At 40.4% G+C, this 26,024-nt stretch overlaps 1 protein-coding gene across 1 annotated transcript in view; it reads left to right on the top strand.

Moving 5' to 3' along the window:
- The first annotated feature begins 511 nt into the window (after positions 1–511).
- trim44 (tripartite motif containing 44) overlaps positions 512–26,024 on the top strand; it is a 50,730-nt gene continuing 25,217 nt past the window's right edge. The window contains exons 1-5 of the mRNA XM_044035890.1: positions 512–766; positions 3,867–4,520; positions 6,089–6,166; positions 15,040–15,333; positions 22,371–22,393. Coding sequence (XP_043891825.1) covers positions 3,894–4,520; positions 6,089–6,166; positions 15,040–15,333; positions 22,371–22,393 — 1,022 coding nt within the window. The 5' untranslated portion in view covers positions 512–766; positions 3,867–3,893. The remainder of the gene's footprint in view (positions 767–3,866; positions 4,521–6,088; positions 6,167–15,039; positions 15,334–22,370; positions 22,394–26,024) is intronic.

The raw sequence follows: 26,024 nt of genomic DNA, 5'->3' as shown, positions 1-26,024 counted from the left end.
GACCATACACTGCGGTAGAGTAGGGTTTATTATTATCCTTTAGCTAATTAGCAATGCTTATGTTTAAATCATAAGTCAGGCTTCATGCAACCCATTGTAGTTTTTTTGTCAAGCAAGGCTGGCACAAGGGGGAGCTGGGTTTTATTGATTATTATCATGATTAAAAAGTGGACAGGGCCAAAAAAGGCCTGCAGTTGGTTAGACAGAGAGGTAGCCTGTAGCTACTTGGCTAACCACTTCCACAATATGGAAATGCTAGCTCGATTTTAGTTGGACTTAAGTGTTAACATGATATTAAGACAATCGAACTTTAAATATATATTACATATTTACACATATCTATTTGTAATAACGTTATAACTGTGTGAATGTTACATGTTCATCTTTACACCTGCCTCACGGTTACTCACTGTTACTCCTGTGCTTGACAGCTTTTCTCTCTCCGGCCTCTGTGTGTCTCTGTCGCTCTCGCACAAACGGCTACGGACTACAACCAGGAAGTAGAAAAAGAGCAGACAGCAGCAGCTGACGAAAACACGGAAGTAAACTCTGTCGCGTCCGAGCCGAAGCGGTTTTTTTATTCGTTATTCTGCTGTAAAAGTAAAACTGGCTCCTCGACAGCCTCTTCATAGAAACCAAGGCTGTGCTAAGGAAGCTAGCGCAACAAGCTAACTCTTCCACTGACTTTATATTTGCCCAACAAGCCACAGAGAGGAGGGAAACAAGTGGGGAGAGCAAAAACAACGACGAGAGCGTACACACTGCAGTGAGTTTCCAACTATTCTGACTTCCATTGCATGAGGGAGACAACAATGCCTGTGTGTTTGTGTGAGGAAGCACAGTGAGTGTGTGTGAGTCAGAGACAGAGAAATATAGCACAGGGGGGTGGGGGCAGAGAGGGGAAAGGGGGAGTTTTCTTTCTCTGCATTACAGCACTTTTTCTTGCGTTTGTTTGTGTCAGCAGTGGGAAAAGTACACAAACACAGCTCAAGAGAGGAAGGCTCAGTGGAGCAAGAGAAAGTGAGGCAGGAAGAGACATTTCTGCGTGTGTACTTGTCTTTGCTGCTCCCTCAGGACTTTTTCTGGTGTAAACACTGACTTTTTCAGGACAGGACTAAAGCTTTGTACTATTGAGGCAAAAGATAAATTCTGACTGATAAGTTGTATTTATGACTGGGGGCAGATGTGATTTGTGGTAAGGTTAAGTTTAGGCATAAGCATGGGATGATGTCACAGTTATATTTTTAAAGATTTGTAAACATGAGCAGGTGAAGCCTTCTGTCTGTATTCTGCCTCGACATGGTGTATATCTGTCAGCTCTCAGAAGGTAATGTTACAAAATGTTGTCAAAATCTCACAAAAGCATGTTAGCACAGATACCTATGTTTTTAGTGAACATTGAACAAGTGAAAAGTGTTTATAATTATGAGGTCCTGGAATGGGTGAAAGATGCAGACTCCCCATGTGACATTAAAATATTACTGATTTTCTCCATGCACTATTATCCCAATAATGTAAATTTGGCACCATCAACTTATTGAAAGGGCTTGTTATTGCACTCTGCAATAATATGTATTCTCCCATCTAGAATAGGGGTAGTATTTTTGAAAAATTGTGCTTCCCAACCTCAGTTTCCCCTGGGTTGAGAAATATCTTCATTCGTTTCTTCGTTACGTGCCCAACAGTGACACTTCCTGTTAGCGGAACTGTTGGTAAAGATGGCGGACACCGTTTACATTCTGGGAATCAGGTCTTGTCCCCCTTACGAGTGGTTCTAAAAAGTGCAGAATTAGAGATATAGAAGATATTTCGCGACAGGGGAAACTGACATTGGGAAGCACAACTTTTAAAAAAGAAAAAACTTTTCTTTTTTTTTTGTGATACAAAGCTAAATACAAATCGGTAAAGTATTCCTTTAACTGTTTATAGCTAAGGTTTACGGACAAACAAATTGGTTGTGCTGTCCAGATGAATGCAGGCCAATCCAGTGTCATACTGAGAATAGCTGTGTACATCTCTCTATGTCTGTCTCTGTCTCTCTCTGGGTGTGTTTGTGCATCAGGCAACTTGGCATGCACTATGATCTCTTCATTCTTTCAGCCTCACTCCAACAGAGTGTGCAGAACAAAGCAGAGTGACAGGGAGAAGAGACAAAAACACAGCAAAACTAGAGAACTCGGAGAGCACAAACCTCCACCAAGGCTGCTCAGTTTCCCACGGTGTCGATACACTCCCTTATCTAACTTTTCAATAAAAAATAATTATAAAAAGTCTTGGTTACATTCAAACCATAGCTGAAAGAGTTCACATACTGAGTAAGCCATCAGCTCCATGTAACTCTGTCTGTGTTTCATAGTATAAAAGTGTTTTGTATTCATGGTGACACAGTGTGATGCATTTTACATCCCTACTAACAAAGGGAAAGGCTAGTATTGCTAGTAAAGCAAGATGGCAGTGACTCTAGGTTAAGGAATTATCCAGAAACGAATGTTCAAAGAGAACAGTTAGAATATGGACCCAGAGTCGTCCTTTCAAAAAGCTCTGCAGGCTCACCTGAGGCGTGGAGTAAGTCTGCAGTAGGTAGTTACACTAATAGTGTTTACAGAAGCTTTTAGAACTGAAGAAGCTTTTTGAATGAGAGGTGAAATATCTGCTAAATGAATTAAGGCCTTATTCACATGGAACCAGAACTTTCCCTATGGGACTGTTTTCTTTTTTGGTTTCGAAACAACAAATGTCTTCATCCACATGAAACCCCACAAACGATCTCAAAATGATGTTGTGTATTTACCAGGCCTGTATGTGAGCCTATAACACTGCCACAGAAATACCTCAGAAATAGAGAAGATATAGAACATGTGCATGAAACTCGTTACGCGACCTCTAGCAGGGCAGCCCGTGGCCAAGTGGAAAGGGAACTTGACTTGTAACCAGAGGGTCGCCCCAATGCTCCCTGGGCGCTACTCAGTGTGGCAGCCCACTGCTCCTAATTCTAGGATGGGTCAAAATGCAGAGGAATACTTTCCCTAAGGGGATTAATAAAAAGTAACTTTAACTTTAACAGGTAGACATGTGGGGCTTTGTTTTCATTGTTTTCACCAAGTTGTGGATTGGTTGTATACATAGAAAGGCAAGGGTGGCATTTTAAGTTATTTTTCCACTTTGATACACGTTTTCCAAAAATAGTGTGTTAGGGCTCCCAAAGCGCTGGTTCCATGTGGATAAAAAGCTGAGAGGACACAAAACATTTGTGGATTTCCCTAAACTAATTCTCATGAATGGACCCTAAAGCAAGACCAGAAGCCCATAGCTAAACTCTTGTGTTCATATCTGGGTTCATCAAAGTTGGTCCTTTACTTTTTGAGTTATGCTGCGCAGAGACAGGGAGACAAACAACACTAAAACAAAACCTCCATGATGTTGATAAAAAACTGGAAAGGTCAGTTTCTGATACAGAGAGAGATTAAAGAAGAGGGCTTATACAGTGTATGTGTGTGAGTGTCTGTGCTTGATCATACTGAAACTACGTGTAGACATCCCCACTCACTCAGCACTTTCTGTTTGTGAGTCAGTAAATAAAGTGAGTTTGTTGGCACACAAGGACAGTTCAGCGACTGCAGATGCAAATATGTTCTTTTTCTTTATCACAGAATGGTGCAGTCTTTTTGTGTGTGTCACTTGTTCATGATTCACTGGATTGTGTCTCCTCTGAACTCTGGCTCCTTCCATTCATCATGTGTTGGTGGATATTATATCAGGGATTAGTCCAAAGGAGTTTGGACTTTCCCCTGCGCAAATACGAGAGCTGTTCACCGAAGGTCACAGCTATTAATATCCTGTCCTCTATTCTGTGTGTCTCCTGTAAGACTCTTCTGATCCCCCGAATCCTCATCATGGACAACAATGGGGGACCACAGGAAGGAGCCATGGGGGTGAAAATGGAGGAGCTTCCGCAGATTGATGGGCTATGTGACTCATGTGAGCCTGATGAGGCACAACCGGCCACACACGTGTGCCATGTCTGCAGCTTTGCCTTCTGCCCGCTGCATTCAGAGAGACATGCCAGCAGGACACATCATCCACTACAACCCTATAACCACGAGGGGACACAAGCTGACAGACTTTACAGAGAGGTTGACTTTGGAGGCAAATCTGAGGACGAGGCTAGTGCAGAGAGGGCAGCTGAAAGGGCCATCAATCAGGACAATATTGCATCACTTGGAGTGGAGGAGTGCAATGGCGCTGAGGAGGAAAGTGGAGCCCAGAATGATTTGCCACTGGCAGCTAACCAGGCTGATGAAGCTGTGGGAGCAGAGGCGGGGCAGGAGGCCATGGCTGCCGGAGAAGTCAGGAGGAGGGACACTGTGACAGTAGAGAGACTGCGCTGCAAAGAGCACGGGGAGGAAGGCTCCCTCTACTGTAAACCAGATGAGAAGATAATCTGTGTGGTGTGTGCCGTGCAGGGTGAGCACAAGGATCATGAGATGATTACTCTGCATGAGGCCTATGTGTGGCAGAAGGTGAGTCACACACTGACTGAGAACATGACAGGTTTATGTTTGGGAGACCAGTAGGGCCCAACAATTAATCATTTTCAAATTGAAATGGCAGTTTGAAACAACGCAATTAGCAAATTGCAAAGGCTGCAATTTAATCTTTGTGTTTTCCAACCAAACCTATGTGGCGGTCTTTAAATCAGTTAAAAGTTGTTTCTACATCAGACATGATTTTGTCCAAGGTCCATTCTACCACTCCAAGAAAACAAACAAAAACAAACTCCAGTAAATATTGAATTGAAGCTTGACAATTTAAATTGCAAATCAAATCACAATGTATGTAAAAATAAAAATATGGTTAGATATGTTACCAGATTGTTCAGCCCTGGAGACCATTGCTGTGTGAATAACTGTATGCCCTGTAGTACCGGTTAATCATGATGCCATGGCATGCACTACGACAGCTGCAGCACTGTAATGTCTAATCTAATGTATTCAGAGCTTCACCTGGTCTGCATTTCTTATTCAACATTAAGTAGTGTGCCAGCAGCTGCAGTTTCTCTTGAAGGCAACTAAACCAGGGCTCCTTAACTGCTCTAATATTGTAGGCATAAAAATGTCCCGCGCTCACCCACATGACATCATTCATAAATTGATTCAATTACACAGCCACATGAATAATTTCAACTAAAGCTGTGAAATGGAAATTAAACATAATGAATAAACCCCAATGTCCATTTGGCTCGGCACCATTTGCTCCTCTTCATTTCCCAGATGTCTCTTATCCTCGGGCGTTAACAGGTCCAGTGGGTCACCAGTTGTTCAGTGCAACAATACAGTTGGTCCACAGTGCTACACGTTCACTGTGGGCTCAGTTCTGCATTGTGTTTTTGATGATTAAAGTCATTTAGAGTTGGATATTATCAGCTCGCTGAGCATTTGGACTGCTTTATTGCACAGAGAACCAATTAATGGGGCTGTGATGCTATCACAAAGCAGGACTTTGTTTTCAACAGGCAAAAGGTTTTGTTTGTTAGCAACAAATAAATCTCAGCAAGAGCCTCATTTGAAAGTCATCACATGAGAGGAAGCGTTTAGCTACTGTAACGATAACGGCTCTCATTGTTTTCAGACTGCATATGCGTGTTTGGCTGTATATCTGAAAAACAAAAGTAGAGCAGCTCATTTCACCAGTTTCCACGGCCACATATGGACAGGGGGGCATGTCTCTCTTTCTGTCTGTCACACACACACACACACACACACATTGCTTAAGGGCACATTGTTTACCAGAAACCCACTTCAGCTTTTATCCTGTTTCCTGTGTCAGTGTATTCATGTGAAAGAAATCCTTTACTTCTGTGAACAGTGATAGGATTCCCTGTCAGATTACATGTGCATCATCCCAGAAATATTGTCACATTATCAATAAAAATGTTTTTCAGTGTGCCCATTCTTGCCCTATTTGCCCTATCCTTGAGAAATATTGCACTTCTAAATATTTACTACTTTCATGAGTGTTTTTTTTTTTTGTTATTATTATTTAGTTGTCTGTTGTGTTCACTGTGTTCTTTTCTGTGCTCCACTCTCAGAGCAGACTGGGTTATGATCTGGTGAGCCGTACACAACAGGCGGCTGAGAACATCAAGATCAAGTGGACCAGCGGTGAAGTGAGTACAGACCCCTGCAAACAGCCTTACAAGAGTTATATACTCTACTCCCAAATGATTAGAGATCCACTCGTCTCACTTAATAATGATCTGCAGTGAGTGATGCCCACCCTCTAGTGTGCCGTGTGCATATTGTATTGCTGTTCATTATGTGGTCCAACCAATTGCATTTGTTGTGATTAACTTCCATGGTTATCCCTGTGCTGTGCACAGATATTTGTTTCTCTTTGCATTTCAGACAGAGCTGATCAACTGTAGCAGACATAAGGTGTAGCTGTAACGGCTGCTGTGATTTAGATTGTAATTGTTTTCCAAAATGTCCAAACAGGTGACTTTACTGTAACAAATCAGCTGCCGTAGCTTAGTACACTTTTCTCCCTTTAGCTTACTCTTATAAGTTGTTTACACACAAAGTTCAAAAGTATCTTTATGATTCCTGAGGGGCAAAATGTTGTACAGCAAAAAAAAACACACCACACATATTTTATTAAACCACACTCTTACACCACATTACTATTACAAAAAATAAGCGTTCACAACAAGTTGTTTAAAAGACATATTGAGACCACTTTGAAAACAATTTTGGAATCACACATGAACCAGAAAATAATTTAATAATTATTATAATTTATTTTTAGAAATGTAAAAATGTCTTTGCACACCAATAGAGATGCAAATAAACAGCTGAATAATTACCCCTTCACTGCTTAGAGATATACTTCTGGATGTCTTTCAAACAACGCTGTAATATCGCTCGGTTAAATTCTGCTGTTGATGTGACTGGATTTGACCCACACTGACTGGATGAAAAAAAAAACAAAAAAAACAAGCACATATGGTGTGCAAAGTCAAGTCTGCAACATTTGAAGCTCTTATTAAGTTACTTTGTACAAAAGACCAGCAGAGTTCCTCGGGTTCTATCCCTTACTTTGAAGCATTCAGATCACACTCAGCTTAACTCAGGTTGTCCTAATTCCTAAATGCGTCACAGACACTGGATCTGATCTATCAAGAGATCCGAGAGAACAGTGACCATCACAAGGCTCTGATTGACAAATGTCTAAAGAAACCAGTCTTGTCGTGGTGTTAGAGGATGGGTAGCAGGTCTCTAAATAATTTCTCAGGATTGGAAATCATGCTAGATGCTTGTACGTAAATAATAAACATTTCACAGTGAGGAGCCGAGTACTATTTATTGATGAATCCATGTTTGAAAGGTTTATGTGAGTAAGGGAAACGGGGGAGAGAGAATCGTACCACAATGCATCAAACTGACAGATAAATGTGGTCGTGGAAATAAGCAAGTCTGGAGGTGTTTTACCCTTCCTGGATTTGAATACGTGTGCAGAACTGACTAAACACCCTGATCAAGGTTAAATTTATTCAGACTGCAGATTCATACTGCAGCAGGATAATGGCTCGGAACACACCTCAAAGACCATAGAATAGAAAGGAGTCAGGGAATAAGGAGTCTTGCCTGTCGTGGTCTTCCCTCCTTCATCACCTCATCGCAACCCGTTGACCGGTGATCGTTTCATTTGAACACATCACAAGAAACTTTGTAGCATAGTCGGATCATAATGAAATAACATGAGTCGCCTGATTTTGTTATACATATATATTTATGGAGCCCATTCCAGCTTCAATGCAGGTCATTAAAGCGAAAAGGGAGCTGACTAAATATATGCAGAAAGCCATTTACATTTTACACTCAAACTAATTGCTTATGATCAGATTTAAAACGATGTTCTTGTGTTTCCCTTTGTCCTCAAATCCTCTTATTTGCTTTTGTATGTTTCTTCCTCTCTGTTTTAAGAAAAACTTTGTACCGAAACGGGTTCCAACTTGGGAGCCATAGGAGGAGTAAAAAAAAAAATCCCACCACCACTCATTTCTAATTCAGTGGGTACAGCAGTAAGCACTGCAGCGGTTTAGACACTGCAGCAATGGAGACACAGCGGTCTAGAATGAGATAAAAAGGGATTAAAAAGAGATTATGTCATAAAGACACCGGGTAGTAAACATGAGAGCCAAATATTTCACTCCATATATTTATCATGCCGCCTCTTTTCACACAAAACAGATCTCTTTCCTTTTGGGGTTTTTGTGCTTCAAGTGTAGTAGAGTACCGGCGTCATTGCGTGATCACCGAGTCGTGTCATTTCCAGGCCTCCGTTGGTGGCACATTTGTTTTTGACTGATCACGTCACGTCAGCGCTTAGTGAGAGGTTGTGTTTTGAAAGTGACTGTGCCGTAGACATCATTGTGTATAAAATATAGAGAAGGAACTTGAACAGTCAATGCCCTCTAGCTGTTTTGAACCCTTTCAGTTTAAGTGGATATGGTGTATTACACACTCTGTTAAATTGCAAAAGGCTTGTAATATTTTTTTACTTCTCCATATAAATAAATGAGGTGGAAAAATATTAAAAAGCACCTTCCAATCTTATGGGGCTCTGTGTAACACTAATGCTGATGGCACCAAAAATTACATTAAAATCATTACTAACGTTCACAAAGTTAGTTGTACAGATTTCCTGTCCACGTCTTAAATCCACTCACACCCACACCTCTGTACTCACTGCTGATGAAAAGAGTGACATTGTGTCACACAGATTGACTCTGTCAGTCACATGAAACAAAAGGTCCCAGGTAGAAATGATATTGTTAACCTTTTTTTAAACCCTCACCTCCGCTCGGTTGCTGCCTGAAAGCCTGAGTTCCATTTCACACACGCTGTGTCGCTGCAGTCATCAACCAAAACAAAAGCCACTCAAAACTGAATTTTTGTGGCAGATCAACCTTGAAAACAGCCCTGGTATTTCTATTACAGATGCCAATGCCACAGTGGGGGGTGTGGGGGGCTTGTTCGGCCTCTAAAAATCAAATCTGACCTTGAATAGTTCTGTATGACACAGTAGGAGATTAAAAAAGATTAATAAATACGGTGGATGAGGCAGGATGAAAAAGGAAAGAATCAGTCAGATGGAGGGTTGATCAGAGACCGCAGACATGGGAAGCACATGCAAACTCCACCCTGTGAGACAAAGGTGCTTACCACTACTCCACCGCACCGTACCGTGAGGGACACACGTCTCGCTCTATGAGTTCAGCTTACTTACAGGTGGTAGCTGCTGCACCCGCTCCCTCAACCACACCTGCAGCTCCTGTTCTGCCCTATGCTCTGCCTCAGCTGCATAACTGTGTTAAAAACCCATCACCAGGGAGCAGTGGCACACAACAGCATTACTCAGGGCCTGCAGGAATGTGACACAAGCACAGTGGGATAATATAGAAGGTTAATTTGATTGGTTATTATGTCTATTATCATACTGAACCGTCAATGCTGCCCCAAGGACTTCTTGTACATTTTCTTGTACACAGTCTCCTGCTCCTTCATTGTTTCGGTGCAGTGCGGGGTGAAAACCACTTACCTGCTCCGTCACAGGGCACAGGGTCGGAGAACATTACTCGGATCTGTCGGCATGTCCCTTCCGCGCTCTGAAATGTCAGCGTTTCTTATTATGCATGACAGGCAACCGTCAGAGAGAAGAAGGGTGTGTGTGTGTGTTTGTTGTGAGAAAGATGGAAAGAGACAGAAGCAGAGGGAGAGAGAGAGAGAGAAAGGGAGATGGCTGTTGGAAGTTGTAAGAGGTTAAATTGCCTGGGGCTGACATCCATAAGGACTTGAGGGATGAGGAGGTGTGAGCAGTTGTTTGTGTGGAGATGGGGAGTGGACGGGGAGATTTAACCCTTAGCTGCAGTTAGATTATTAAATCTAGCCCATTTAATTACGTATGTTGCCGCAGGTGTGGGGATTTTTACGTTCAGTATCTGTTAAGCTCATATCTCTCGTCTCCAATATGGAATATAATGTAAAAAACAGTAATGAGGCTGCATACATATTAATGGAAGACCAGAGGCGTAACATAACACGAGGGGCCTAGATGGCAGTCTAAAATTATAGACAGGCTTATTATAGAGCTAGGAGTTCTATTCATTTATTTATTTATTTAACTTTTATTTTTATTTGGAAGTCGCATTGAGATTAAAATCCCTTTTTGCTGGTGAGACTCATTTAGCGACGTCAGAACATGCGTTTTACATTATAAAGTGGAAGCTTACAATGCAAGTGAAGATGAAGGCAACCATCGTTGCCTGATATGCTTGGGAAATTAAGGGGTGATCAGTGTGGTCCTGTTGCATAATGCAGTATCACATTTATGTATGTAAATATGTGTATTTAAATATGTCATTCATTCTCACACAATGCATCTTTAGAGGGACAAAAAGTCAAGTGTGCGTGACCTTGGATAAAACCAGAGTCAAGTGCTTCAGTAATGTTGTCAGGTTGAACCTAATGTAGAATGCTGCAGATTTTAAATTGCATTGTTGCCATTAGTGCTGTGTCACAGCTGCTGGCTGAACTGATCCCCTGGACCAATTCTCAAAGTTTTTAGAGGAACTTATTACTTACAAATCCACATTAATAAACATAAAGCCCTGGTTGAAAAATCCTACACTGCAGGGAGACAAGTTTGGACAAGGTGGACAGAGACACTAACCTGTAGTATCTCCGATATCAACCTGAGACAAAAAGAGGCCAGCAACTAAACACTCTCTAACAGCCATAAGCAGGCCATAAACAGGACTGGAGCCTGCACAGAAAAGCCGCCGTGATATTTGAAGCAGAATGTGGCTTCAGACCACGACAGCAGGTATCTAGCCTATTTACCCTGCCTCATGTTTTATTTACTCACTTTGTGCCATGTGTGTTGTCATCTGTGGCACACCCTGCTCTCCTCTCTGCAGCTGCAGACAGACAGAGAGAGAGAGAGAGAGAAAGAGAGGAGTCTGATATCCGAAAGTAGCACAGCAAGCGTCACAACTGTGTATGCATGTGCAGTGGCTACATCCATTCTTCTCGTCTCATAAAATCTACAAGAGCAGCAGACACATTAAAGCTGTCTTAGCGAGCCAACGCAGAGGAATCAGCAGGAGAGGCATAAAAAGATTGGGCTGCTGCTGCTGTTAGCTTTACTCCTCCTGCTTTTTCCTCTGTCTACCACGTCCTTTTCTTCCTCCTCCCTGGTCCCACTCTCCCATCGCTCTTTACGGCCTTCATTCCCTTTCTGTCTTTGGCCACAGCATTTTAATTGAATTACTTGATGTCATTTTCCAGAAAGTTGTTTGGCTGACATTGCTACACCTATATTTAAAACCAATAAAAAGGTGCTGCATATTGAAACTTGGCTTTTTTAAAACCCCTCATTTTTATTCATTCTTTAGCCCTCCCCCTCCTCTTTTTTATCATGTTGTATGACTTGTTAACATGCACTGTTCTTCAAATGAACTTTACTGTGTGTTGTTAGAGGCCAAATTGGTGAATCAACATAAAAAGAGCATGTGTGAGTGTGACAAAAAGAGCAAGAGGGAGTGAGTGGTGTTGACTTGGAAAAGGGCCACTATTGCCAAGGGCAAGGACAGTTCAAATCCATTTACTCCTAATTCTCTATTAATGCTTTCTAGGCCCCTTTTTAAGCATCAAACAAAACAGACCTCTAAATAAGCAGCAGCACCAGCACTGACGGGGGCGTGAGAGCATTAAATAATTTAACCATTTGAACGCTCATCTTCATAATGTCAAAGTAAGATAAAATAATACTGTACAAAACATCTGAAAATCTATTCTAATTCAAGTTAAGTTAGAGTTTACGTTTTACATTTTTAACTGATATCTCACCAAATACTTTAGTCTTTTAATTTGCAAACCTCTGCAGCTTTTCGATAATGGCTGTCAACGTCACAGCCGCGTACTGAAGTGTGTGATGTGAATCCCATTTGAACTTTTACTACTTAAAGTGTTAGTACGACATAGAGGATCACAGGGTGCCTCGCGATGTGATACAAATGCATAGTCCACAATACCAGTAATATCACGATACATCGCGATATCTGTCTAACTAAAGAAAACAAAACTGCGAAACAATTAAAAGTGCAGGATTTCTTCATTTATTCACATCATAGAGAACCCAATGCATCAAGTCGATGTATTGAACTTGTATGGGGCAAAAAAAAATCCCTCTTCTTCTACCCGGTAACTTTCGCCCAAGTAGTGACGCCTGGCGAGTGAAACTGGCAGGGACTGTTTACTTTAGGGTGACGATATATTGCACCAACCCCTAATACTATGTCATGCTTTACATAGTTCTAGTTTGAGGTCTCACCTCTGGTTTTATTCTCCTTTTGCCACACATTTCACATCTTCAGTATAATTGTGACGGCAGATTCTATTGCATGCACAAGCTTCTTAAATGTTTTGCTTGCATGTTAATGAATATGTCAGACAACAGTTCTAATGTAATATTACAAAGCATGTCAGATTACAGGAGCCAAATTGTGATTCAGGAGGCTTTCTACCTGTTTGCTTTCTGAAATTGCTGTCCTAAATCTCTCTCTCTCTCTCTCTCTCTCTCTCTCTCTCTCTCTCTCTCTCTCTCTCTCTCTCTCTCTCTCACCCCCACCCCGTGTCCTCACTCCAACCGTGTCCTTGTAAGTCGCATGCCGCTACCTCTCCCAAGGCCTCATTCCGTGGCCTCAGCTCGCAGCAATGCAAATGAAGATTAGCACGCATGAATGCTCCCTCCTTGCTAGCAGAACAAATTCTCAGGGAAACTCTGTCACTGAGTAAAAGGTCCAAGGGCAGAGGGCTCCTGCTCAACAAACACAAAGAGCACTGATCCAGGATCACGGCTCCCATCTGCCGCTGAGGCCATGTGCACACGAGAGGGCAGAGGGGGCTCTGCAGGAATCCTGGAGGCTGGGCGATGTGGTGATAAAACGCGCCAGAATAATGACACATGAGGAGCTTAAGATGATACATTTTATGATTGTGTCCTCCCAGCTATTGTTCTTGCGTTTTGCATTGTTGTTATGATTTATGCTGCTAATCCAAAGAATGCTAATAACCATGAATTCACCTTCTTATTTGCAAGTAAAAATTGCGCTTATCTTTAGCTACTCCAAAATGTGCATGGACCCATGTTTAGCAATTCATTTGCCCTCCACATTTACATCATGCAGATTGGAGCAGTCCTCTGGAGTTGCAGATGCATGCACAAAAATGTGGCCTTAATCACCTCGATAGGGCAGGACGGATGTGGTGTATTTACTGAAGCCGCGTGAATGGTCAACCGTTGAAAATTGGTGATGTTATTGACAGTACTGTGGTGGTCAGAACCCCAAAATCTAATTCTGTTCAGAGCCTAAAAGACTTTGGGCGGTCCTGATGTCACCTGAGTTGGAGCTGGAGCATGAACATGAGCAACAGCCTAAGCATTAATTTCCAGTGACTGCACAAAATGAAGTAATAAATACTGTGTCATATTTTAATGTGTTTTGTAAGTGCTCACTGCTCACATTTAAAATGATGAGTCTTCTAAAAGGTTTAATCAGCCTGTGTCATAATTTACTGTGGGTTCATTTTATTTGAGCACTTTGTTCCATTGTTCTGTAAAATAAAGCATAAGGACCTCATTCATTCAGAGTTGCATAAAAGATGAATTTGGAAAGTGCCACTCTGTTCGCTCCTGTCTTTTATATTCACAAATGCACGTCGCCTAAATGGAACATGTTGGTAATGCAAACCAGTTGTGGTTTATTTTTCCCCTTGTCGCAAACAAGGGTTTTCGCGGCGTTGATATTGGTGAGGCAAAAAGGAAAAATTACTCTTTTCAATTAGTTGTTAACTAACTCTGACTGTCGGTTTCAGAATTAACAATGTGCGTGTTTTTCCCGGCTCAAAGTCAATTAAAAACGCTTCGTCTTGCGCTCGGTTTAATGGGCTATTTGGGGAATCTGATTGCTTGCGCAGAAATGGCAAGTACGCAATAAAACCTTGGGCTTCAGGGGCCTTGGCTCTGCCAACATCAGTGAAGACTGATGATTCCCTGCCCCACTCGACAGAGGAAGGCTGAGGGGAAATGAGATAAAATAGATGGAAAGGCAGAAAGTAAAGTTCTGATGAAGGGAAGAAGAAAGAGCCAGCAACTGATGTTTATTGATTAAACTGAGTATACAATGTTTTTAAAACAAATATCATGGTCATTTTGTAGTGGGAAGGATTGAATGGATGAGAGTCAGGTTTGTTGTGTTTTCTTCTAATGAGTCCTATCTAAGGAGAGCCTCAGTGGGGAACGGGCGTAGGATTTAAAAAGGAGTCTCAGTGCGCGGTTCAAGTTCCTTGAAAGCCAAACAGATGGCCTGCTGTGCTAGAAGCTCTCTATCTATATATAGGACGCATGGAGTTGAAGATAGAGTGTGTAGTAATATCTTTTGGGGAAGTTGCAGCTGAATATCTCTCACCTCACTCTTTCCTTCCAAGCCTGTAGGATAATCTATGTTAGCCTTTAGTTGTCTTAGTAGTAAGTAAATGTTTACCTCGTCCTTTAAAAACCTAATGGCTTGCTCTTGATTGTGTTGTTTTGAAAACAACAAGTCATACTTTTTAGGTGATTTGCTCACTCAAAAAGCAATTCCATTTTTGCCAACATTAGAAATAATTCCACCTAATCTGACACTAACCCTCATGTATTGAACATTCTCAAGCAATCAATCGGCTGTTTTCAAAGTAAACAAAGTTTGTTTCTGTCTGCCACCTGTACTGTGATCATTCTACGTTCATCTTTTTATTTTGTCGCAATATTTTTAATTTATACTCAAGCACTTTTCTCTCTTTTTTTACGTGCTCATTTTTGAGTTTTCTTTTGCCGTTTTATATTAGTTAATTTCAATACCCTTTCTGAGGTATTTCATTTTGAAAGCAGTTCAACCAGTTCATGCATTTACCCCCCTGTCTCCTTCACACCCCTTAGATGACCACAGATGAGCTGGAGGACTATGTTACCGAGCAGTTTGATGAACTACGCAAGCTAGTGCTCCTGGAGCAGAAGAGGACCCTTCACCTGGTGGACCTCAAGGAGGCGTTCCTGACGGCGAGCGCCGCGGAGAAGATCGCAGAGATCTCTGTGGAGACGGAGAGGCTGCAGAAGGAGCTGGTTAACATCACGGACCAGCTGTGTCTGCTTGAAAAAGCCGAGGCGGAGTCGGCGAGTCCTGCTGTGATAGCGGCGGCTCTTGCGGTACCTGGACCGTCCCAGAAGTACAAGGTGAGAAGACGTCAGCACTTTGAGTTCCACTCACTTAACAGTAAAGTGGTAGGTGAGGGTCACAAGAGAAAATATGTGTATGATAGATGAACATTTTGGACAGTTTTTCTCACATTTACACCCATTTCATAACACCTATTAATTTTGAATAAAGCGGACATTTTCTTGATGATGTAGTTTTTATGCATTATTTAAAGAAGGCGTGTCCAAAGTCCGGCCCACGGGCCAGTCATGTCCCTCTGTGAGATGTTGTACGGCCCGCAGCTTCGGTTTTATAATGTATTATTTATGGTCAAAATCGACCTTTGTTAGCTCAGCTGCTAAGGATTTGAGTCCCGGGTTTGAAACCCACCTGTGATGGACAGCTATATGCACTCATCTCATATTATGTTATTTGATTCCAGATATGCAAAGAAATATATATATATATTTTTTTTTAATATTTCCACTTCTGCACAGCTTAGATTCGGTTACATTAATATTTAAAAATGATAATTGTGACAATCAAAATAACATTTTTATAAAATTGCCCCCGGAAATCTTATTTAAAAATAGTTTGGACACCCCTGATTTAAAACAAACATCAAGAATTTGATGGGACCTACAGTGTAATTATTAAGCAAGTCTCTGTATCTGCTAATGTTTCTCTGACAAATGACCTTTGATCCACCTGAGTGAATAGTGTAAACTAAGTTTTGTCAGATTTTCATTGAGATTTAAAAGCTGTTTGCATATTGTCCAGATTCTGCGGCTCTGACTGAGCAAGACTGACAACATTATAACTCCTCACAAGGTCTGCTTGTATCTGAAAAGACAAGCAAGATGGCTCAATAATTAATGAATGTAAACTTCGAACACACAAAAGCGCGAGTGCCAAAGCTTTGAACTGCTGGGAGCCTTTTAAAAACAGGCCCTATTGCTCTTGACAATAAACAATTAGAGTTGTCCAACCAGCACAAAGCTTTTTTTTTAAAAATTTGCATAGACTTCGGCGGGGGATGCTATAAATGGTTATTGTCGATAAATCATTGCAGGGGCTAATCAGCTGTGGCATCTCAACCTGTCTTTGTGTGGTCGTGGACTGGAAAGAAAACTTCCTGCTTAACAAGGCTTGTTGCTTTGCTTAAAGATGCTTCAGCAGCCTGGGATCAGCCAGGCACGATTCCACCGTCAGAATTATCTTCCTAATGACTGTGTGGCACCTGCAGCATAGTCAATATAGCAAAATAAATATGGTAAGCAGCTGCCACGATATATAGTTTTGTTCTACATGAAAGGAGAGGCTGGCTGTATTTACTCGGAGAAGCAATATTTAGAGAAGTGGAAAAATGCAGTTTTCTCTTCCAACGTTCACTTATATTATTAGGTACTTGGATGCAAATAAATCCTGGGCTGCTGATGAGGCATGAGTCCAACTCATTATGCCTTTCTATGTGGGTGTACATGGCTGCGATTGCATTGTGGCGCGGCTGTAATCGGTTATGGTGCGCCACTGCCATCGATGCATAATCGCCCGTGTCCGCATCGCGATGCATCGTACGAACGATTAGTTTCAGCACCCCTACCACTCGTACAGTTGGAGCGCTCACAAACTGATTAAGGGGTGCCGGACATGGGTGGGTGAAGACATTCATGTTTACGTGGATGTTTAAAGAATGAATCTGCGTCTATGTTTGTCCTCGGGCTATAAATGCAGCAGCTGTGTTCACTCTTCCTTTCTTTTTTTAATGTACCAGCCCTTTAGTCAAAGTTAGGCCCTCATTCCAAAGCACTGTTTACACCACACCATGTGAGCAGTTACAGTTTACAATCTGTGCATTTGCATATACTTAAAGCACGTCTCCAAGTGCGAGCCTTCTTAATGCACTTAGATGACTTCAGAGTCTGCAGCATTTCACTCCCCCCATCTCTCATTTGAACACGAGCGAGAGGGAGCCTTTTACTGCTCATCGCCCCCAAATTAAAATATCCCTTTGCGTATTGTATTTTAGTCCCCACAGTTGAGAAAGTAGGGCCTGAGTGTTCCCTGGCGGCGCTGTGCAGTGTGAGGGAGGCTGCAGTAATGGTGCAAGAGCCTGCTACTCAAGCTGAGAAATGATTCCGTTGGGGGCCAGGTTCATTAAGGCCCTAATTGAATGCCAATGGTTACCCTGTTTGTTTTTCACGAGTCGGTTATTATTGGCCTGAGTACTGAATTGCCATATTAAGCCACAGTCAGTGTTATTTGGAGACATATGGCCACAGGAGAAATGTGTGTGGGTGTAAAGTGGGGGCTTATGCAGCAATTCATGCATTTGGCGAGTGTATATCTTTCGTTTATGTGTGTATAACTCAAAGAGAGTTGTGTGTTTGTGGAGTTGGGGCGAGTTGTGAGAGACAGTGGGATCTGACGTGAATAAATTATGAGGGTAATACCAAAACAGTTGTTGAGAGGAGGAGATGCATCAAGTTCGTGTTAACTCACCAACACCAGCAGCTATATTTGTTGTACAGCGTGAATCCTCCTGGATCCGGAGGAAACACTGACTCAGACATTAATCCTCCTACTTGTTCACTCACTATGTCACTGTCTGCCTGTTTCTAAAAATGGCAAATTGAACCACAATCCTTCACTTGGCTCTTTCCTGCGGTTACTTTGAACTATAAAGGCGACTCCATGTCTGTGATACTACTGAAAAGAACTGTGCAGTTAATTGCCAAATAATCAAAATAGACAAATATGACCAAGTGCAACATCCAAATCGAAAGACACTGCAATTATTTGATTACGACAGCTGAACTGAGACTTAAATTATATTTATAGTTCAATATAATGACCATGTATGTTGTTGGTTTTTTGTGTCGCTCTCTTCACAGTATACTGTCCTCCTGTTGTTGGAGAGCTACAGTCATAGCCACAGGCACTATGAAGAAAAACCTTGATTCCTATGTTTTTTCTAACAAGAATAGAAAGACTAGCAGCTTCAGTAAGCAAGTACAACTGCAGCTTAAAATACAGAAAATATGATGTAAAGTTTTTCTCACCTGCATGAAACTCCCCAAAGTTAGTTTTTATGATTATCAAACAAACAAAACACCAAAGACTGTCTTAATAATCTCCTGTCTTACTCTTAATGTAGACAGGGTAAAACAGTTGTAGAGTTGGAGATGCGCGCGCACACACACACACACACATACACAATAAATGGGGTCATCAAAGGGGGAGAAAAAAGCTTTTTGTAAATTGAGTAATCAACAACTACCAGAGGAATAATATATTAATAGACTTTGTCTTGGTCCATTTATTATCTCCATGTTTTCATTAAAAAAGTGCCAGTAGGTATGCACTCTATGCGTTTACTTGAACATTTACTTATCGTTGTACAGTAATTAATACACTGTCACTTGTTGGCAGGACACAGTCTGACTGGTGTAAGCACAGAGACATTTGTACCATTCAGCACTTTTCAGACCGATTCAGAGAGAATAGATTCTGAATACACATTCAAAGGGAAAACAGTGGGTATAGGTGTTGTAGGTTAAAACAATCTTCTCCTTTTAAGGCTGCCAAAATCACCAGATTTCTTATTTATTTCATTATAAATTACACACTTTCACAAAGATACTTGTGGGTTCATTTTCTGCTATTGAACCTCCCTAAATGTTACACACTGGACCTTTAAAGTCTTTAACCCTTGCCGCAGGTAGTAAATTGCTGTGGGAATAACACACAACTCCTTATGTGTTCATAGGTCACACACTCAGGCTTTAAAATGACTTCAGACTTCATATGTGTAGTCAAGATTATAATTAATTTTATATCGCATTTTTAGTAGTAATATAAAGTAGCAATTATTGTGCAGAAGTCAGAAAATAGAGCATTTTTCTTTTCTTTTTTGTTCATAAAAACGAGCCACGTGTTAGCCAAGTAGTTTTTGCCCAGTTTTCTTTATATAGTTGGTGAAAATATATATGTTTTTCATCAGATTGCCTAGGTTGTGGTTCTAAGGGTTAAGAAGTATAGTTTTAAATGTAATTTTAACTCCTAAGAAGATATTTTTAAGCATATCTTATATTCATACATCATATATTTAAGCATTTTTAAGTCTTTATTAGCGTCACCTCATTTGCCAAAAGGTTGATGTAGTAATTTGGTGCATTGTGAGTAATTATTAATATATTATTACAGTATGTAACCCTAACCCACAGTAGATATTGTAAACCATTAAATCTCCCTGATTGTAGAGACATCTAGAATATCAACAGTATGCTGGTGTGGGCATGGCTGTGTATATGTGCCAGCCGGTTTGTGTTTACATGAGCGACTCCACTGTGTAATTGCATCTGACCACATTTTCACATGTATGCCTTCAGCCTGTGATCATGTTATGAAAAGTGGAGGCGGATGTTCAATGCTGTTAAAGCCGTAAAACCCCCCCGGCGTTAGAAAACTATGCCAAGATGGCTCGTAAGTCAGGCACGGAAAGAGCCCGTGACCTAACCCTGACTCTTGATCCAGGTCTAGAGAAATTGCTTCAAGGTTGATTTATAACATCAAAGCCTGTATATTTTCTTCACGCATTTCAAATGTTTGTATTTGAGTATGTTTGGAATAAGCTAATATAATATAAAGTTGATAAAAGTTGATCAATTATTTAAAATTCATCGCTTGAGCCAGTTACAATCCCCTCATGCTCTAAGAAAACCCCCAGACTTTTTCCTGTTTCCATCGCTGTGTTTACATTTGAAATATGGTTGAGCTAAAGAAATGTAAATGTAGTTTCTTTGCAAAGGTTGGTTCCCCCCAAGTCATTGCTGATGAAGTTGGGTTTATTGTAAATATTAAGACCAAGCCTAATCTACATGTTCTCAGTGTTGAAAGACCACATTTCTGTGTGAACTGCCCAAAGCCATGCATATCGTAGGAAAATTTGTATCTGTTATTTTCCCCTCAAGGTTTGATTTTTCTATTTACTTTTGCAAACTGGTAATTGCACTTGGAACAAACAGCCATCAGCTTCTTTAAAAGAAGCTGATGGCTGTTTATATTTTTTATTTTTATATTTATATTTTTTTATATTTTATATTTTTTATATTGTTTATATTTTTTTATGACAAAATGTCTGTCTGGCCTTTGTTTGCTTATTGTACCCATAAAAGGACCAACAAATGTTCTGTAAGTAAGTGTAAAGCTTTTGCCTATTTTTCCAAAACACTTTGAACTTTCAATATCTGGCAGTTATATACAATTTACTGCTAATATTAAAAGAGACAGTTTAAAGTCAAGAAAATACTTTTTTTATTTAGATAAAAAACACTGCAGTTGTACATGAATAAAGAAATTTTGCATTTTAATTTAGAAATTTGAGCAGTATAAAGCATATTTTTCGGAGTATTTGTCTCCCAATCTGCAAAAACAGGCCAACAAAATGGAAACTATGTCCCTCAGCAGTGTTTTTATCACCTGAAAGGACAGTCTTAAGGTTTTTTTTGGATAAAATGAGCTGCTCCATTTCTCCACCGCTCCAAGTATATTAAGGGGGGGGACAAAGGCGCTGATCCCGTGCCGTCAGTGAAATGACCGTAATAACCGCAAGTTTGCTTTGAAGTTCAATCATAATTAATAATCATTGATAAATAAATAATAATAAATAATGAGTTAAATAATTTTAACTCATTATTCAGTTTTGAATATGCATCTCCCCCTAAAATATACCTTTTTTTCACTTTAGTACAATTTAAACATTGAATTGACATTTTCTGTGCTGGTTAACCAATCAAGAAATGTGTGCTTTGTGGAGAGGAATCCAGTCAATAGTTTTTCTTTTTGGTTTTGCATCCTGATTCCCCAAATTGATTTTTATTTGAGTCAGCTGAGGTATTTGACATAGTAAACCAAGAAAAATCTGACTGCGCTCCAATATTTGAAACCACATATTTGGCCATATCTGAAGCTAATTAAATTTAAAGTGATGCAGACAGCCATTCAATGCTCCAGAGCTTCCACTCATCTTCTCTCCTGTCATCTGCTGTTGCTGCTCAGGAGTCACTGCCTTCAAGACGGTGCGAGTTAATCTGCATTAGCCTTTTTAGCACTGGTCATTTTGGTACACAGTTTGCACAGTTCCACAGTGCAATTAGTGCACGGCAGAATTTTGAAGCTAATAAAAGAGGCAAACGGAGCAACTAAGATCATGAGTGGCTTAAGTGGAGTTTTGACTTTAGCAATGTCAAGCATTTCCCATATGCTTACAGGATACCCGAGCCGTGAAACTGGCATGTGAAATGCTGAGCAGAGCAGTCCTGTGTCTACTTCTCCTTGGTTCAGTCTCCAGCTCTTTCATAGTGTGTCAGAAAATGTCCTTGAGCAGATCCCCTAACTGCTTCTGATGCTGCATCGTCACTGTGTGAACTGTGTGTATGTGTGCAGGCATGTGTGTATCGGTGTGAATGAGGCATGCACACAGTGAAGTGCACGGACTGGTTGACAGGGAAGTCCATTTATCATATGGCTAAATTCGAATGGCTATCATTTAAATAAGTAAGCCTTGTGAAATTATATAATTACCTCACCTCAGGAATTGACTTCGGAATGAACTGAAATTGAAATGTGATAATAAAAAATAAATAAATAACACTGCATCCCGTGCACAAATAATCCTTTGGCTTTCAGTTTGCCTGCGTTTCACATATTGGAAGTCAACAAATCGCATCCATCGTTCTGACACTGAAATATAATGTTCACGTCCGAGTCAAAATTAAATAATAAAAAATTAAAATTAAATAAAAACGAGGAAGAAGCCAGCCCATGAATAATGTTTGCAGCTCATTCCTCAAGCTGCTCCTTTAAAAAGCTCATGAATTTACATGAGCAGAAGTGTGGATGAAACTGAAAATTAATTGGTCAGGTTTAGAAACCACCAGCTGTGGACCGAGTTGTATATGAGGTTGTTTACCTTCCATTTGTTATCGGCAACACCTGTGCAAATATATAAATATGTTTTATTCTCTCTCTCTCCCTCCCTCTCCCCTTCTCCCCCTCTGTCTCCTTGTTTCAGCGCGGCACTGAAGCCAGGCCAAGGTAAGCCACTGTTCTTTACATTTACTTACCCTTGCAGGGAAACTAGCAGCTTCTAAAGCTTTGTTTTGAACTCGCACAAGGCGCTGTGGTGCAGATGGTGAGTTGTTTCAGGGTCATTCTCTGCACTGCAACAAAGAAACTAGTCTCCGACAACAGGGAGTCAAGTGTGCTGATCCCTGGCAATGTATGGAGTTTACATTGAAATACATAGAATGAATCACTGTAACACCTTATATACGTTAGGCATCTAATAAGCTCAAATAAAGCAGTAACATTCCTCTTTTACTGTGATGGATTGAGAAAATCTCTATTGGCTTTTTTCTGCTATAAAGTACCGCCTCGGCTCGACTTTACACGGTTTGGTTGGTTTGCCATTACAGTACCTCTTCAACGTGGGAGGGGTCATCACAGCACAGCTGCATGAAACTGCCGTGACTGATGACTTGTAAAGCAGTTGTTTTCAGTGTAACCCAATCATTAGAATCAGTTATTTAAAAAGATTTATTCAGTACTTCCTCCACGACCGGAGCACAGACTCCGTCTGACACAGTCACTGAACTGAATTACAGCGGCAGGGGGTCCGATGTGGTTCGTCGCTCGCGGTCGCAGGCTTCCAGCAGTGCTGTCGCTAAATACACCAGACTCCTCTGTTAATTATGGAGATTTTAGACATTTCCTTGCTAAATGTTGGCAATTAACCCACATTTTCCGGATTGTTAAGTCTTTTTAACTGATCTACAGTTTGGCACGGTCGGGCTTCTTTCTTGTGCACTCTGACCAATCAGTGCACGGCAGTCTGGAACCTCACCGGAGCAGGTGCTAAAATGGAAAAGCTAGATAAACATGCCGTGCCGAGGCAATTCATGTTTTGTTAGTGGAAACACGCCTAACATGAGAGTTCCTTCTTGGGTTGATTTGTGGATTACTCAATTCTCAAGAACCCAGAACCATCTGATCGTCTCTGTGATCCATTCAGCTGCTCGTAAACACAAATCTCCGCCACCATCATTTTGACCCATAGTGCGCAAATACTGTAGTTGCAAATATTTAGAGGTGTGCGACATGTGAGAGCTTTTGCAGCCGACGGTGATGATGGCATTCCTGGCATGTGCAGCCTCGCACCGGAAGCTCCGCAGCCACGCTGAAGGACACTTCATAGCCTCCTTGCTCAGGTCCTTGTGCCATCGGCAATCATGCCACTGACGAGTATTCATTTTGAGGAAACAACACACACTCCATGTCTTCATACTGACACCTTTTCCTCGCAGAGAACTTCTAAACTCACCTCAGACACAGAGTCACCGGCGTGCACTTCAGCCGTCCCTTGCCTTCAAAACCGAGCAAGTCAAATTCGAGTCACGTCGGTGCCCCAGCAAGGCAATTAGTGTCCCTGGTCTGTGTGTGTGCGCCTGCTGGAATCAGAGGAAGTGACAATCTGCCTGGTCCTGTAAGAAGGCTGTGGACAGTTGCTGACAGGTCGAAGGTGTGTGTGTGTGTGTGTGTGTGCGTGAGTGAGTGCGTGTAAATGTGTGCTTAGTGTATGTATGTATGTATGTATGCATGCACGCATTCATGTTAAGACAAGCTGTTGCTTGTCAAGCCTCACCCTCTGATATCCGATTGTATTTGTTAGTGGGGCTTGGAATGGCCAATATTATATCAAGATCATGACGTGAGACAAGATTTTGTTATATCATATGTAGTGTCTTTTCTTGATTCTGCAGTACTGATATTAAGGCATGGTGCCAAATATATATATATATATATATATATATATATATATATATATATATATATATATATATATATATATATATATATATATATATGTATATATATATATATATATATATATATATATATATATATTTGTTTATTTTGTATGCTTGTTATGCGCCAATGACACCAGAACAAATTCCTTGTATGTGCAAATCGTACTTGGCAATAAAGCTCTTCTGATTCTGATTCTGATTCTGATTAAATAAAAAATTGGTTAAAAAGATACAGGATCTAGTGTATATACAGTTATGTGAGAAAAATTCAAGCATATTTATATTCAATTTAATTATTTCCTAAATATGTAAATATCCTTATTATTATTATTATTGTTAATATTATTTTATTATTAATAATAATATATGTATACGTATAACCCTAAATTAAAAAGCCAAAGAAATACAGAAGATAAACAACTTGTATACACATTTTTTTTATATTTTTCAGAATAGTTATTTCTCTTAATTTAGAGTGCATTATGGTATTTACAATGTATTGTCACTGTCCTGTGTTTGGAGGTTTATAGCAACATATATATGTATATATATGTGTATGTATGTATACATATATATTTATATTTATATATATATATTTATATGTATATATATATATATATATATATATATATATATATATACATACTGTATATATATGTATATGTATATGTATGTTCATTCAGATGTACAGTATATGTTTTATATATCGGAACATAGCCCAAAAATATTGGGATGCTATTTCAAGTGGTGCAAGATATCATGTCATTACAATATCACCAAGTGTGGTACACATATCGCAAGGCAGCTTGAACTACGAAGCGTGCATTGTTCCTTGTGCTAGTTTTAACTGATAGTAAAAGATTTTTAACATTTTTATTTTTGTTGGTTTTTGTTTTATTTGATCTTCTTCTTTTTTTTTACCAAAATGAAGGCCTAGTAACACATCTTCAACCAAGCCTGAGAAACCCGGTCTGAAGAAATATTTTTCATCGGCTGTTGCAGTTTATTTGTGTCTTCCTTTCTTTTTCTTTTATTTCTTTTTTTTTGCTCCGACTACATCCTTCACCTTTATATGTGTCTGTGTCAGACAGTCTGAAATGAATAGTCCTTTTCCCGTCTCACAGGTATTGATCTGTTGACACCAAAAACCTCGCTGCCTCTTTGAGCCACAGCAAAAGCGCACCTAGCACCACCTGCTGTCTCTGGCTTTCCTTTTAGCTGTCTCTCTGGGCTTTCATCTAAAAGGCACATACTTACACACACACACACACACACCACCACCTTCAGCACATACACACACAGAGAGGAACCAGATTTTCCTCCGAGTCTTTATCCAAAGTGAAATCTGAATAGAAAAATAGTCAAATAGTCTGATGTTGCCCATAATGCACCTTTGACTGACACTGTGTTTGTTTTCTCGGGACAGAAATTGAAATTTGGATTTCACTTTGTACTATTTTTATTGTAACGCTGCTCGCTCGCTGAGGGGAAATGTACCCAATTTCCTCTGTGGAAGGCTTTACTTTTAATAAGAAAAGAAAGTCATGTTCACAGCCAACACTCGACATGTACTATATTATTGATTGGTCAACCAGTAATATGACCCCTAAGGTCTGGAGCAGATGGCGGCTAGCTTGGACCCCAGGGTTGGATGACGCTAATGGTTTGTCCTTGGCCAAGGTTAACCTATACATCTGCACACACACTCTCTTTCTCACACACACACACACTGAGTCTATCAGCCTAAGCTAAAACACAGTGGATGCAAAATCCATTAACAATTAGATATTTTGAAGATAAATATTCTAAGACAAGACTTTAGAGAAGTTTAGTAGAAATATAGTGATGAGCCTGTTTTA

The sequence above is a fragment of the Solea senegalensis genome, linkage group LG10 (genome assembly GCF_019176455.1).
Source record: "Solea senegalensis isolate Sse05_10M linkage group LG10, IFAPA_SoseM_1, whole genome shotgun sequence".
Taxonomy (NCBI): Eukaryota; Metazoa; Chordata; class Actinopteri; order Pleuronectiformes; family Soleidae; genus Solea; species Solea senegalensis.
The sequence above is the reverse complement of the archived record's forward strand: the minus strand, read 5'-3'. Positions and strand labels throughout refer to the sequence as shown.